This window comes from Numida meleagris, chromosome 20, assembly GCF_002078875.1.
Source record: "Numida meleagris isolate 19003 breed g44 Domestic line chromosome 20, NumMel1.0, whole genome shotgun sequence".
NCBI classification, from domain to species: domain Eukaryota; kingdom Metazoa; phylum Chordata; class Aves; order Galliformes; family Numididae; genus Numida; species Numida meleagris.
In genome coordinates, this window is record NC_034428.1 from 3,336,337 (window position 1) to 3,352,339 (window position 16,003).

At 46.6% G+C, this 16,003-nt stretch overlaps 1 protein-coding gene across 2 annotated transcripts; it reads right to left on the bottom strand.

Moving 5' to 3' along the window:
* On the bottom strand, positions 3,020 to 15,540 carry ENO1 (enolase 1). Of its 2 annotated transcripts, none has more exons than XM_021417383.1 (12): positions 15,470 to 15,540; positions 12,276 to 12,369; positions 11,262 to 11,357; positions 8,728 to 8,786; positions 7,757 to 7,826; positions 7,426 to 7,559; positions 7,044 to 7,266; positions 5,397 to 5,594; positions 4,995 to 5,196; positions 4,493 to 4,601; positions 3,988 to 4,046; positions 3,020 to 3,489 (listed from the first exon to the last, which is right to left on the bottom strand). In XM_021417383.1, the coding sequence occupies exons 2-12, from the start codon at positions 12,358 to 12,360 to the stop codon at positions 3,420 to 3,422; spliced, it is 1,305 nt and encodes a 434-aa protein (XP_021273058.1). In that variant the 5' UTR covers positions 12,361 to 12,369; positions 15,470 to 15,540; the 3' UTR covers positions 3,020 to 3,419. The 2 variants fall into 2 exon arrangements, with proteins under 2 accessions (XP_021273058.1, XP_021273059.1); XM_021417384.1 differs by having other exon boundaries at positions 15,485 to 15,509.

Sequence of the window (16,003 nt, forward strand, 5' to 3'; positions counted from 1 at the left end):
TAATTGTATCTGTAACAGTTCTCCACCTTCAACCGATAACAAAGTATGAATGATAATGAGTTAACACCTGGACTTTGCTTCCAGTGCTGTTAACCAATACAAGTCTCTCTCAACAGAGCAGGAACCAACCCATTCACCTGAACAAAAGGGGATTCCAGCTCTGGGAACTCACTCCTCCTCCCCCAGGTTTCTATAACCGCACACAAGTACAAAAGGCCAGCCAGTGCTTGTGGGTATTACCCAATCACAGCTGCACTGCCAGGCAGGGCTTTGTCACTGTCATCCTCACTCAGAGAAGCTGGTTTCCTAACTATATTTTCTGGCTTTCTGTTGCTTATGAAGAGAAAACCTCCAGGTGTAAATACTGAGGCCAGGTAAGATGGGCTGGGAATTGAGAACCCACTTTCCAGAGCAGAAGGTGAAAAACAACCACAGTTGGTGCTTCCTCACAGTGATGCTAAAAAGCTTTCTAAACCATTCTGCATATATTACAAGCTTGCCTCTTTGACAGAAGAAATGAAATCCCTTGATAGGATTTGTGTGTAATTAGCTGGTATATTCATTTAACAGGTCTAATTCAGAGATCAGCTGTGTGTGAAAAGTGCACCAGGTTTCAAATCTGCATGGAGTGCAACCAGCTTAGACCAATGCCTCATGAAAGGACAATTTTGCACAGGAGGAAGCGTTTACCATGGACTGAGCTGCAGCTGGTAAATTTGGTATTTATAGCAAAGCTCTTCTTAAGAAGGGCTTGACAGAGGAGACAAATCTCATAAAGAGAGGCAGTTGCCAGCCACCCAACAAAGCGGGGATGTTGTCATTGCACCAGTTATTGTTTCTGCAGGGAGCTCTGTTGCAGCAGCCAGCTGTGCCTGCATTTGTTTTCAGACCCCAGCTGCTGAGCTGGCTGCAGGGCCAGGGCAAGCTAAAGCCACGGCTGGGGACAGAATGTGCCTCAGTGCCCACAAGTGCCGGTCTGTGCTCACTGCAGCACTGCAGAACACAGCTCTGGTTCCAAACAAACACCCAGCCTGTGCCACAGGAGCTCAGGGTTCAACCCCCCTTCCAAAGTGAGCAGGTGGGAGGGCTACAGCCCATACTGCCCTATGAGCCCAGCTACAACGGGGGCTACCTGCATCAGGAAAAAAAAACTGCATCACAAGACATCACATGTCTCCCTCCATAATTTCCCCTAGAGCAAAGATGCCAAGAACTCCTTTCTTTCTGAGGAGTGTTTAGCGCTCTTTGCAACTTGCAGTTTCTCCAGTCTTCCTATCAAACGAGGTATTTTAGAAGTGCCAACAACAGATGAGTCTTTCTAGTAAGAAAACACACATCAATAGACACTATAGAAGCCAGGCTTCCCCATCAACAGGCCCCTGTGTGCTAAATCCTGGCGTAGCTATTACTCATGCTAGTGTGAGGCACAGCTAACATCTCTGGCAGCTCACAGATGTCTGCTTGGCTCTGTGCTGGCAGGCCTGCACCCTTCTCATCCTCTGGAGATTTGTTTAGCCATGTTACAGTCCTCACAAATCCTTGGGTAGCATTGTATTCTCTATAGCGATTTTTGAAATCAGGTCTTATTTCCCCCCAACGTCAACCTGAAGACGTTGAAATCAAGGTTTTGACAGCAAGCAGCCTGCAGCGTCAGTGGCTTTAGATGTGCCGTTTCTTCCTTGCTGATTTCAAACTACAGAAGGTACAGAATTGACTTGCAACAAAACGAAGCACTGCAACACGGGCAATGGCCACAGCGGGGCACTGCTGTGCTCCTCACAGCACCGATTTCCAGCCGTGGGTGTTTTGATCGTTTGGAATTGAATAGCAGTCATTGAAGTGAATCAGAAATTCATCCTTTCCTCATAAACCAGTCATTATGGAAAAAACCATAAGCCCTAAGAATTGGCTTTAACAACCCCTCCCTCAATAAGGCACCGTTGTTCCTGTCTGGGAAGGTTTTAACACTAACTCCTCCCTGCTGGAGGCTCACCCAACAACCAGCAGTGGTGGCACACTCTTGCCAATCCAATCAAAAAGGGATTGTTCTTCATCTCCAACACTAGCACTGACCGGGTATGAGCCGTACTTTGCAATCTCTCTCCCCATCACATCAAGCAGAGCTGTGACCTGAACAAAGCAAAGGCTTTTGGAAATAAGTATTTGCTCCTAAGTCTTCTGTTTATGGCCATCTGCTTTCAAACAGCTGCAAAACCCCTGAAGTCTTTTCTAGCCCCCCCCCCCCATGTGAAATATGGTACCTAGCTGCTAATAGGGTAAAAATTAAATGCAGCTATCACATTCATTTTCAATTATAACTTATATTACAATGCTATTAATGAATAGTAAACCAATTGCTATATTTAACTAAGGTGTTAATTCAATATGGCACCCTACTCTTACTGGGCTTTCTTGCGCTGTTAGATGAAAATCTTTACAAACTACAGAACAATCTTCTAGAGAAATCACTGTATTAAGTTATTCCATGTATAGCTTCTCCCTTCCCTCCTCCCCCCCAACTTCCAGTACTGCCCCACAATTCACATCCTGTTGAAATACATCTCATAGCAGCAGATCAAGATGGAGGCTGCAAAATTCACTTGCAATGTCATTAACTGTCAGCCTCTTGCTATACATCAAGGCTATCACTGATCTTCTTCACTCCTGAAGAGATTAACAAGCAGACATCTGCAGCAGCCTACTGTAACTGTCAATCACAGCACTTGCTAGGACACAGCTCACTTTTGCTAAATTAAGGAAGTCCTGAGCTTTCCTCTTCCCCCCCAGGATTGTAATTGATCAAACCTACTCCTAGTCCTACTTCTACACAACTGAACATATCCTCAAGGCTACTCCTTGATTAGACATACATTCAACTAATTGTCTATTGGTCACAGAGCAATTCAAACCCACCTCCCAGCCAGTCCATCTCAGTCAGCACAACAGCTTTAGACAGGACACGTTTAACAGAAGGTATCCATCTTCCTCAGTCTCTTCCAAAACAACTCCAAGTCACACCTTGTTGGGTTGTTGGATGCTTTTATTTGTCACATGTAAAAACACTACTACTTCCGTTTGCAGGTACCTCTTACTGCATTGCAAGTCACAGCTCCAAACACTGAAGAACAGACAGGCAGAGAAGTTAACTGTTTACGCCCAGTGTTAGAATGTCATGGTTCCAGAAGATGTTTGCCACACACAACCCCACTGAGACTGTTCTAGAAAAGCAGTAGAGCATTACAAGTAACAGATCAGAGCTGGTGAGAACACTAGGTAAAGGAGTCATCTAGGGGGAAGGGAGAGGACCTGCAAACTTTATTTTTTCCTTCAGCTGCCCTTATCTTTCTAATACAGGTAACCGTGATCTAAACAGGTGACTAGTGCTTTAAACCAGAACAGGGTTGTACGATGCGAACAGCTTAGTTGATACGAGGGTTCCTGAAGTTTCTTCCAGCAAAGCGGGCCTTGCTGCCAAGCTCCTCTTCAATTCTGATGGAAAGGCAACAAAACGCTGGTGTGAGCAGTCAGTGTAGAGCTGTGCTAGAGCAGCTGCTAGCCTTACACTGAACTACCTGATCTGCCTAGTGCTAGCAGTACTACCACAGCCACTGGTCAATTCCCTCCAAGTAACTTCAGAACCCACACATACCTTCACAACATTGGTCCCTATCTCCTAAGTAATACTGCTCAAATATTTCAAACTCTTGTCCAAGGGAACAGTCTCGTGCAGAGAGGACATTTCTCAGACACCTAATATCACAGGATGCTTTGTATAACGTTCCTATTTTATCTCCATTTTGATAAAAACTAATCCAACTCACCATTTAGCCTACCACCAACCCAAAAACATCCCTGCCAGTCTCAGTTTACGTACTTCTGCATCTCAGAAACTGAGCAGCTTAAGAGCAAGCTGGACGCAAATGCATTAATGAGGATCCATTTTATGTCAGGCCTAATTCTCAACCCTTTTCCCACTGTGAGTCTCACCTCAACAGCTGGTTGTACTTGGCTAGGCGCTCAGATCGGCAAGGGGCACCAGTTTTGATCTGAAAGGGAAACCAAAGTTCATCAGTAACTACAGCAGAAGCAAGGCCACAGAAGCAAATACACTGCTATTCTATTCAGAGTAATCAACACAATGACAAGCTTTATTTCAGCAGCAGGCTATGAACTCCTGGACACTCAATCAAGATAGAGCTTGGGAGCAGTAACCAGTTCATTCACATATACATTCACTGCCTGGAAATACTGACACACCCTAAGGAATTCACTTCCAGATTTTTTTTTTTTAACTCATGGGTAAAGGTGAGTTTACACAAGATAATATGTTCCCATGTCACATTCCCATGAGGCAGATGATCTTCCTGTATATAAGGCATGAAGAGTTCCTGCTCCTAAGTCACAGAATACTCCATCTGCAATGCATCATGGCTTCATCACCGCATTATCTAATCAGGCAAGAAGGCAAATTACAACAGCTACAGATACAAACCTGACCAGTGCAAAGACCAACCACCAGGTCAGCAATGAAGGTATCCTCTGTTTCTCCAGAGCGGTGACTCACCATCACACCCCAGCCATTGGACTGAGCAAGCTTGCAACTGGAAGAGAGATGCAAAGTGTCACATCATCCTCATTTGCATAGCAGCCTTTGCTCCAGCGAGGCTGCCAAGCACTGGGTATTCCCAGATGTGGCAAGGCAGAACTGCTCTTCGGTGTATGTTAGGGCTAGGATCATGTGAAAGCACAGTGCCATACAGCTGCTTTGACACGTGCTTACACCTTGTGTCTGATGTGCCTGTATGACTTGAAGGACATGAAGGTACAGGTTTTACTTGCCAATATCTCTGTGAGTTAACAATTATTCATCCCTTCACAAACACCTCATCATCAGATTTCTATTCCACTAGAGTTTCCTCAGCCCACTCAGCTATACAATCTCTTAAGCAACACAGGGTCCCTCACCCTAGCACGGCTGAAAAGGGAGAACTTACGCTTGCAGAGACTCTGTCACAGAGCCAATCTGGTTGACCTTAAGGAGCAGGCAGTTGCAGGATTTCTCCTCTACAGCCTTGGCAATACGCTTCGGGTTGGTCACAGTCAGATCATCACCAACCACTTGAATGCCAACACTGCCAGTGAACTTCTTCCAGGCAGCCCAGTCATCCTGGTCAAAAGGGTCTTCAATGGACACCACTGCAGAGGGACACAAAGAGCTTTAACACAGTATCACCCTGAAAGGATCTGGGCTGCTTTCAAACAAGTACTACCCACTACAACTTCTAGAAAGCTCGCTGTTTGCTCCACTCTTGCTCTGCATATAAGGGAGGCTGCATCTCAACTCTTCCTTCAGCCCCTATTATCTGCCACTAATATGGTCCTGTTGAAGAACTTACCGGGGTAGTTCTTCACAAAGCCCTTGTACAGGTCAGCCAGCTGGTCAGGAGAAATGTATCTGCTGGGATCATCAGGGGATTTGAAGTCCAGGTCATATTTTCCATCACGGTAGAACTCTGAGGCAGCCACATCCATGCCAATGACAACCTTGTCAGAGTAGCCAGCCTTGCCAATTGCAGTCTTCAGCAACTCCAGAGCTGAAACATTGGAAGATACCTGTGAGTTCTTGTTGAACACCTTAACAAAGCTATTCTTTTGCTGGCAGCACATTTACTTGGGCAAGAATCTCCATTACTCCCTACAGAAAGCCTGAAGACCACACAGAAAAGGATCTTAAGAAATAACTGGAACAGGATGCTACCCTAATACTGCGTTTAGATTTTAATACCCCTCAGAGAGCAATTGCTAATCTCTTCAGGCAGGACTACAGCCCAGAAGGCTGAAGGCTAGATGATACTACAGCATCTTTCAGCTTTATGAGTGTGGGCAGGAAGTAGTGACCATACTTGAACCCCTTTTAGCCCCAGATCCTAACAGAAAGCTGCACCCAAATACTGACATATAACACAATGCACAGCCTGCTACTGCACGGGGCACCTTCTCTTTGCATCTGCTGTTCTCCACTTGCGCACAACTGGCAATCCAACTCCTCAGTACTCATTTCTAGATGCTACCCACTATGCTACACTGCTTTAAGCAGAGCCCAAGCAATGAAATCCAGTAGGTTCACAACCAGGAAGCCTCTCCCAAGCATTCCTGACTCCAAGCCTAACAGTCAGGTCAGCCAAGCTATTTACAGTAGGAAGCTTACATAAAGTGTTTCTAAAGATATTAATGTCATACAAATAGCAAGAGCAGCTGCTACCAGCAATACAGATTCCTTGGACTGTAGCAGTCATCTTCATTGATGTCTGCCAGTGTACAGACCTAGTAAAAGCTGCACGCTCCTGCAGGACTCAAACACACCAATTTCCAGTGCTGGCTCCTTACCTTCAGTATCAGAAAAGGCAACTGCAGCTCAGAGGCCAACAATATAGCTAGCAGCTTTCAACTCTGTAAGTGACTAAAGAGTTGTAGCACTGAACTGGCTTACTACCAGCTCCACTTCTGCACAGAAGGCAGAAAAAGAGCCCTTTTTGGAATTTTTTTTTTGTAGGAACAAGTACTTGACTTTCCACAAGACGGACTGTGTCCCCACTCCTCTGAAGGCTTCTGAACCAAACTGTCTGGCTGTGGAGGCAGTGAATGCCTGAGCCTCCCAAGCTGACCTGAATGCAACCTCACACATTACCAGTCACAGTTCAAACTGTTCTCCTCTGTCAGCAAAAAAAAAACACAACAATTCCACTGAACTGTGACTACTGACATGAGGAAACAACAGATACATAACAGACATGCCCACACCATCTTTCTCAAGTGCAAAGCGCTAAGACTGCTTCAACTCAGTACAGACCTGGTGATGAAGGCACTCAGGTCAAAGCTATCCTGTCAAGCAGCATGAACTCATTTTCAAGGGAGCAGCTCTGTGGTCCTATAGTGGACCACATCCATATAAGATCTTAGGAATCCTCGGGCAGAAGCAGAGCAAAGAAACGGCAGCAACTGGTGATCAGTTAGGTCTCCACCCACACTAAGATCATTTTTACCTTCTTTATTTTCAAGGATATTGGGGGCAAAGCCGCCCTCATCACCCACATTGGTTGCATCCTTGCCATACTTCTCCTTGATAACGTTCTTGAGATTGTGATAGACCTCGGCACCAATGCGCATCGCCTCTTTGAAGTTGTCAGCACCCACGGGGAGGATCATGAACTCCTGCATAGCCAGCTTGTTGCCAGCGTGGGAGCCACCGTTGATGACATTGAAAGCCTTGGAGTAATCCAAAGGAAAAGTCAATTTAACACATTTCATTCTGAGTATACAACAGTACAAGATACTCTGCCATCAAGACAGCTTAACTCAAAACCAAATTACATCATAAGCACCCGCTCAGATCATGTCTTTAGCTGGTCTTATAAAGAGACTTACAGGAACGGGCAGGATGACTTCAGGGTTTCCAGCAAGGTCAGCAATGTGGCGGTACAAGGGGACACCCTTCTCAGCAGCACCAGCTTTGCAAACAGCCAGAGATACACCCAGGATGGCATTGGCACCAAATTTAGCTGAAATAGGAGCAAATTGTTTACAGAAATACTACATTTTCCTGAAGAGATTCAACAATATCAGCACTGTCATGGTCTTGGTTAGCTAAGCACACAGCAAAAGCAAAGTACAGCACACTGTTTCTGTTAAGGTAACCTAGACCTGCAAGACCAACCCTAATCTTTTCATGCCTCTCTACAACACAAAGCCCACTTACATTTGTTCTCTGTTCCATCCATTTCCAGCATCAGTTTATCTATCTTTTCTTGCTCCACCACATTGACATTCTGCAGAGAGAAACAGGCAAAACAATGTGTGAAAAGCAACACGGCTCAGAGAACTCCCACCTACCCACTGCAGCTTTATTTCCCTGCCAGGCATCAGGAACTGCTTAAGCACAACTACCAACAGTAAATTAGTTCTTACTGTTATCAAACAGCAGCATCTTCTGGTCACTTTCAATAGATCACAAGGGCTGCCTTAAGTCCGACAAATCAAAAGCTTCTTTTATTCTTCACATTCAGAGCTATAAGGCCAGGTTCTCTGACCACCTAACTGCAGAAACAGTTACGCTACTATCAGCCTGACTTGGGAGAAAGCTCCAGTTTGTGCCCTCTGCTCCCTTACTGCAAGCTCAAAGACAACTGGCTTGCTCAGGTCACAAAACCCATTTGTAACTCAATACACAGTGTTAGGAATTGTAGCTGAGAATGTGCAATCACTTTATGCATTATCACCATCTTGTTCCATCCTTTGTAGCTAGGGCTTAGTGCCCACAAAAGGCACAAATCTCACTCAAGTCAACTTCACTAAGATTCCCTTGAGACCACCTTCCAAATTAGCCAGCCTGGAGAAAACCCAGTCACCATCACTGTGCTCCTCCCCTCAGCCCCAACTCAGCCACCCTTTTAAACATAATGCAGCTTGCATCTTAAAGGCACTCCACTGAGATTTCCAGGTGCTTAAGTGTTGCTGCACACTGCTGGAGATTCTTTTGATTAAATGTTAGAGATGCAATCATTAAGGGAAGCAATTACTGTAGGTCAGTTTTTTCTCATGCACTCCAATACACAGGCTAACATCCCCATCTAATACAGTTCCTGTAGCTGCCTCTAACAAGAGAACCCATCAGACAGGATGCACTGGACTGGCATTAACTGATGTTAGCAGAAGACAGATTGCTCCTACCTTGCTAATCAGTGCAGGTGCAATTGTTTTATTGACGTGCTCAACAGCTTTTGAGACACCTGGAAAGAACAAGCAAATCAGACACCAGTCAATCACACTTGTTATGCAGGCATTAGATGATGATCTCAGTAGCAACAAGAACTCAATACCACCTCATGCGATTCAAATCCCAGTCCAACCTGAGCTCACTGCTGAACACTTAAAGACACCATCTCAACTGAATGGAAGTTGCATGAAATAATCATCTAGAAATGCCTGCTGCAATGTTAGTTTGCAAGACCATGCACTGGAGAAGTCTGTCCAAGTGACAAGGTTGCACTAAAAGCACATCCATTACCTGTGTACACAATGCTGTCCCCAGGAACTCGTTAACATATTTAACAGCTCTGGATACACCTGACAGAAGCGAAATGGACAAGAGAATCAAGGAAGAGATGAAGGCTCACAGCCAAAGACAAAGTCAGTCATGCAAGAAGAAACAAAGGTCACAAACAGGGAAACAGACCTACAGATCCCCAAGCACCTGACACTGAGCTGTAGTCCAGAAACAAAAGGGTTCAGAGGGCAGAGGAAGTTGTGCAGCAGTCAGCCAGGCTGTGTTTTTTGTTCTTTCCACCCTGGTTTGATACTGCAAAAATCAACTGTGGACCCAAAACTTGAGTGGCCAAATGACAGCATTTAGAATAGGTTTCAGGATAGCCTACTCCTACCCCACTGGTAGATTGTATGAGTAAGGGGAAAGAAAAAGGTTTTCCTGGAAGTTAAGCATGCAGCAGCTCAGGCATTTATTTCACTATCTGCCATCATTTTGCAACACTCCTGAAGCATCACCTTAGCACATGTATTTTGCACTTGATCCAATGCCAAAGAAAACACACTGTCTGTACCCAGACATAAGAATTCAAGTTGGCTGTTAGCACAGACAAGGAAGAGCATGTGAACACAGCACCTTTCTTTTTGATCTTTGTGGACCATCGTTAGGTAAAACAAGAGCTCCAGCATTAACTTGCTTCTTCCCCATAAGCAGAGATCACTGTTAGCCAGCTGCCAACATCAACCTAAGGAATACTGTCACCCCTGTAGAGCATTTAAACATCCCTGAAAACCTAAGCTTCAGAACCCAGTAAATGCTAATGAAGTGTACCCTGAACTGCATTAATTGCCTTTCAAATAGTTCAAGTCCACAAGTTTATATTACAGAAGACCTTCCAGCTATCTATAACTCATCCCATTCGAGGTGTTTTTAAACTCATGTTACTTGCCAGGTGATACAAAACCCCGAGCTGTGAGGCCTGCTGAGGAAGCTCAGAGTGCACTGTCTAGTTAACTGCCCATGAAGAAGTGGCTACAGGATCAGGTTTAGCAGCTCTAAGCACACACACATTTAGCACACTGAGCTAAGTACACATCCATATTGCTCAGGGAAAAATGCCTTAAGTGGACAGCAGAACCTCTTCTGTTCTTTGGTATATTCAGTCATCTGAGGTTTATTTTGTACTGCAGCAGCAGCCATCATGGATCCTAAACAAGGCTCTCCAAGTTCAGTAATTATCCACTCTGACTGCTCACTCTTAACAGGCACAAAATATTTCAGCTTCCTTTCATCTGCCTGGCAAGGCAAGTTTGGAGCAAAGACAATTCTCTCTCAGCTGAAAGGTGAATTGATTGCATAGAGTTGGAAACTACCACTGACACTTTTACAGCAGCACATTAAAATGGAGTCCTGCAGTCCAAGTTCTAAGAGTAATTGAAGAATTGCTACTAGGATGTTTATTAATCACCTCTTGTACATTGCTATTCATTTCCCTCCATGAAAGTTTATACACCAGTCTGGTGACTGTCTACTTATTTTTTAGGACATATAATCAGTCCACAGACAATTAAAATATTAGGACTCTAATACAAACTTCAGTATTATGACCATCTACAGTGAAAGACAAAGGTCAAATGGCTTTAGCTATGATGCAGTCTGAAATGGAAGCATTTCAGTGATTACTCTTATAGCGTTGCATGTTACCTGTGGGCAGCAGCTGGCATGAGCTACAAGTCCAGTACTTGCATGCTGGGATCTAACAAGTTGAGCAGTGCCACAGTAGACCCATTTAACAACAGTTCTTGGACATTTTTTTCTATTACGAGATCTGGTGACCAGCTGCAGTGAAGCACTGTCTCTACCATATACCAACAGGTAAGGCAACAAGAAGTGCAACAGCTAGGTATGATTCAGCACGCTGCACCAGAGACATGCTCAGGCAGCTGGCATGCCTGAGCCCCATGTGCAATGCTGGAAGCAGTCACTCTCCTCAGGCCCCTGGGAAACCCTGCAGTTTGTGCCTTACCTTTACTCTAATGGCACAGCCTATGTGCAGATATGCACATCTTACTGTCCATCACTTTCACTTCAATGCCATGCCTTGTACAGGTTACAGGAGGTAGTAATGGAGCCCAGGCTTCTCCTAATACAATCTAGCCTAACTTCAACAACAGCACATCCATTGCAACAAGCCAAGCCAGGCACCCATATTCAGGTTTACCTTTTCCCAAGTAGCGTGTCTTGTCATTGTCACGAAGCTCTAGAGCTTCATAGATTCCAGTTGAGGCACCGCTGGGAACAGCAGCTCTGAACAGACCTGTTCACAACACAAAAAGAAGCCATCTTAGCATGTGGAAAGCCATCAAGCATACTTCACCCACACATCATCCCAACCTACCACATGCTTCCACCCCTAGAGCCACCCATTCTCCTTCCAATAGAGTATGTTTATTCAGTGAATCTACTTTTAAGGCCAGTCTAGCCAGTGAGCTCTTAAGCTCTTGTGAGATGTGGCATGCAAGAGACAATCCAGAGTCCTGTTTTGTTCACCTGAGCTCCTCAGACTACTCATTCTTCCAATTAAGGGTACTGAACTTCTAAGAGCAAATTGGTACACTGGAGTCTGTTCTGCCTGTTGTTCAAGATGCCAGCCTTCCATCTCCTGCCTTTCCCTTATCCCACTTAGGCAAAGAGCTTAGTGGGGGCAATCTCATTAAATGACTGCATTAATCTTTTGAGGCAAGAAGATCAGCTATTTAGTTACTGTATTACAGCTATTGTATTTGCTCATTCCACTGAATCACACTGCTCTGTGTTCGTACAATGCCTTTGTCAGATCCTATCAAATATGGTATGAACAACCAAAAAAACAAGGAAAATTCGTACAATAATTAGAAATATAAGATATTATATGTGAAAACCCAATTAGACAAGATGCTGGGTCATGCCTGATTACCTACGCAGAGAAGAGAACCTTACCCAGGATTCAATTCTGCAGCAGCAGAACTTCATTACAGAGCTTGAAAAGTTAAACATGCTCAAGTGCAGCCAAAAAGAGTTAAATGAACACAGAAAAACTAAGTCCATTAGCAACCGCTTAGGGACAGGAAGAAAGTGTTAACTCTGAATTTGCCAATGCTATCCCAAGTTAAGCTCAAGACAAAGGGAGGAAGGCACATGACACTGTTTGCATTAACACTTGTGCAATTTGGACAAATATCTACTAAGGACTCACCCTTGTTGGTGTAGAGGTCTACCTCAACGGTGGGATTTCCACGAGAATCAAAGATTTCACGGGCGTGGATCTTAAGAATGGACATCTTGAACACCTGGCAAAAGAGCTGAGCATTAATAATTCATAACCTGCAGGGTCACCAACAGTCATGTGAACAGCTCAGAAACACTGCTTCATACTTGAAGTAGGAAAACACTTAGTATTTGATTGGAGCTTTACATGAGGAGGAGAGGACTCTCAGCCTAGGCGGGAAGAGCCACCTAAAACCAGAATTCTTTCTTCCAATGAGATCTAAAGAATGTCACTGCTTAGCATATAAAAGCAGTCAAGTAATCCCAATACAGGAAATTTCTGCAGCTAGTTTGAATTCTTTTTTGATAAAAGACTCGAGGGCAACAGCTCTTAGTATGCACAACAGCTGTCCAGAGCCAACTGTGACCTGTCTTGAAATAGAAACAGACAACCGCAGCTCTAAGCACTAATAGTTATGCCCTTTCTTAAGAGGAGTATCTACAGGAATGGCCTTTCCTCTTGAAGGGAAGACAGACCACCACAGCCTTTGAGAACTTCCTTCTACCTCCCTCTCACATCCCTTTACACTTAAAAAAAACTGCAGTAAGGAATGCTTATGTAAGCTCAGATAATATTTTAAAAATCAAGTCAGATGAATGCCTGTAAGCCATGGACTAGCACCAAAACTAGTTCATCTGCAGAGAAGAAAGCTCAGCCTCAGAACCATCTGGAAGCCGGCTTCTGGCAAGCCCGTGTGGGTGGTAACCCTGTATAACAGAACGGTCACGAATCGCCCTGCAGTTACTGAGAAGATGACAGGCTCTCAGCAGTAGTGCACAGACACAGGAGGAAGGCAGCTTCATGAACTCTCTCTTCCTCCACAGGACTATTTTTTTCCCCCTCACGTTAAAGGACACAGGTAGCCATTCAGTTTGTCCCCCTGGGACAAAGTGCCCTTCTAGCTGCCCTGCCTCCGAGCAGCTGACTGTACAAGGCAGCTCAGATATTTGAGATACTGCCTGCTTTACTGTAAGATTCACACCCTGACAGATGATATGACTGTCCTAAGCAGAGCAAGCCAGCTCCAACTGCCCTCCATGCTGTCACTACTTAGCTTTAATCAGCCAACATACAAGCTAGAAATAAATCCCTGCAACTTCCCTGTTAGGAGACCCATCTACACAGACACAGCTCCCTGCCACACGCTCCAAGCAACCACTAATGTGAACAATCCCCATTTATCTGAAAAAGGCTCCCGCAGCTTCTTCTGGTGGCACCTATGCCTTACTTTCCTATCCAGAACCAGATTAGCTATAAGACATAAGGTGCCCTGTTCCCTAAAAGCACAGGCAGCTCACAAGGAAGTCTCAGTGCAATGCAAGGTCTGCCTGCCTTCACAAAGGTGTCACTCCAGCAACACATGCTGCTGGAGCTGCCACCGGTATCCCAGGTCTGATATTACTCAAGCGTCCTTGTAAATGACCTTCCCAACAATCCCTCCCTTTTTTCAGAGGGAGGCATTTCACAGCACTGCACCATTCCAGGAATTCCCTGCACTTGTTTTTGCGCATTTCCAAGTCCCCTCACTTCTGCATTCAAAAAAAACCTACTTTCCCACTGAGTTTTCCCCTGGGTAAACGTGGTAGCGTTCAGCTAGACTGAGAGAACAGTCTAGCAGAGTTAGCAGGACAGCTAACTGTACACAAGTTTGGACAGAGCTCACCACTTGCGCTGCCTGCTCCAGACCTTTGTACTTTGTGATGGAGCTAGTCAAACATACCAATACCACGGTGGTCATTCATGCACATATTGCCTTAAACCTTGTTTTGTACTCTAATCTGTGGGCAAGGTCAGAGCCTCCCTTTACCTTCTCAGACCTCGCTGGGAGCAGCCATGTTGATACCTTCTCCAAGGCCACGTTACAGCCAAGGCATCACTCCCAGTTCAAGTGCTGGCTGCCTTATCAGTCACCATTTATTCCCTGATGCTGTGCTCTGCACAGGGAATGCAGTACTCCAACAACAGAGCAGACTTCTCTAATTAAACTTACAATGATTTGCAAGCTCATTGCCAATTTTATTACCAAAAGATTACCGCATGGATGCTGTTTTGCAGCCACATTTCTCTTAACACATGCATTTCTCTTCACAGAATCAGTATGGAAAATAAAAACCAGTAGTAGTTTGGCCACAGAACTAGCCTAATTAATTTAGAGGGCTTATCACAGAGCTGCCACGCAGTTATCAGTGACACTTACACGCTTTAAGTCTGCAACTCTCATACCACCACCCTGAAAGGAAAAATAACCTTACTGCTCATTAGTCCTTGACCTTACTGCCTCAAATCCCAGCAACTGCTCTGCCTGGACACGCCTGGACCAAACACGGCACCTCCTGCTCTTACTCCTCCGAGCCCCACGTGGTGCTAGTTCACCAACGCAGCACGGTGCAAGGCGATCTAAGATGACTCAAGGCCTCGCGATCTCCTTTCTCTTTCTCTCCTCATCAAGATGGAGGTCTGGAACTGCACTGCCTCAGCCGTGGGGCTGGGTAACCAACGGCACTGCTTCCTGCCGGGCTGTGCCGCAGCCCTGCCCCGTGACTCAGCCCCGTGTAACGGAACGAGGGCCAAGATCCTCTCGGCAGCCCCACGCGGGGCAGCTGCCAGTGAGCAGCCAGTTTTTCCGTGCACGAATGCCCACAGATGGGCATCACGTTGTCGGGGAGCGCTCCCCGCGGGTGCTGCCTACAGATAACCGGGATTTAGCCCCGCCGGGAGACACAACGCGCCCAGATTCGCGCGTTGACGTAAGACATTAAATATTTGACATCTGAAGCTGAAGGGCATCCGCCGCTGCTAAGGAGGGGAAAGGTCCAAATCGCGACTGGCCGTCCGAGATCTATTGTTTAATGATTAAGAGAGACACGTTATCCCTGCCCGAGACGCACCGCGCTCCCACTCCCGGAGCACACGCAGCGGCCCCCCCTCCACAGCCCGACGGCGCGGACACGGGCCCCGCAGGCCCACCAGCCGCCTAGGCCCGACTTGAGGGGAGCGGCGGGCGAGCCGCGGCGCCCGGCCGGTGAGGAGCCCCGCGGTCAGCTCTCCCACGGCCCGACCCAGCCCAGCTCACCCGCCGCCGTCCTCCCCCCGGCCCAGCAACCCGCCCGCTCCCATCTCACCGCTCCCTTCCGCACCCGGCTCAACGCTGACTGAGAAGGGGCGGTTGCGCGCGCGCCAGCCTATACCCACCTCATGCAGATGAGTCGCCCGCCTCCCACCTCCTATTGGCCAGCTCGGCCACATACGGCTTCTCTATTGGTCGGTCCTAAGGCGTGCTGATCTCCCATTGGTCGGCACCGCCTCGCGCCAGAGGCGGCTCGGAGCGCGTGCGCTACGTGCCGAGGCGGCCTGCCCGGCTGTGCACACGGCGCGTGGAAAATCCCACTGGGGTGGGGGGCGGGTTCACGGCGGGTGCGCGCGCGAGCGGGTGGGTGCGCGCGCTGAGCGCGGGAAGCGGCGGTGCTGCAGGGAGCGGGGTCTGGTGCAAGGAGCAAGGGCTGCGCGTGCAGGGGGGTACTTTCTCCTCCTTCTGCACCAAACCCCTGCAGATCTGCTCAGAAAGCCAGGGGCGCCCACAGGGCTTTTCTGCAGATTTGCGTGCGCAAAGAAAGTGTTTCCCTCGTGCGTGTGCGCGGACATTGGGTACCTTTATT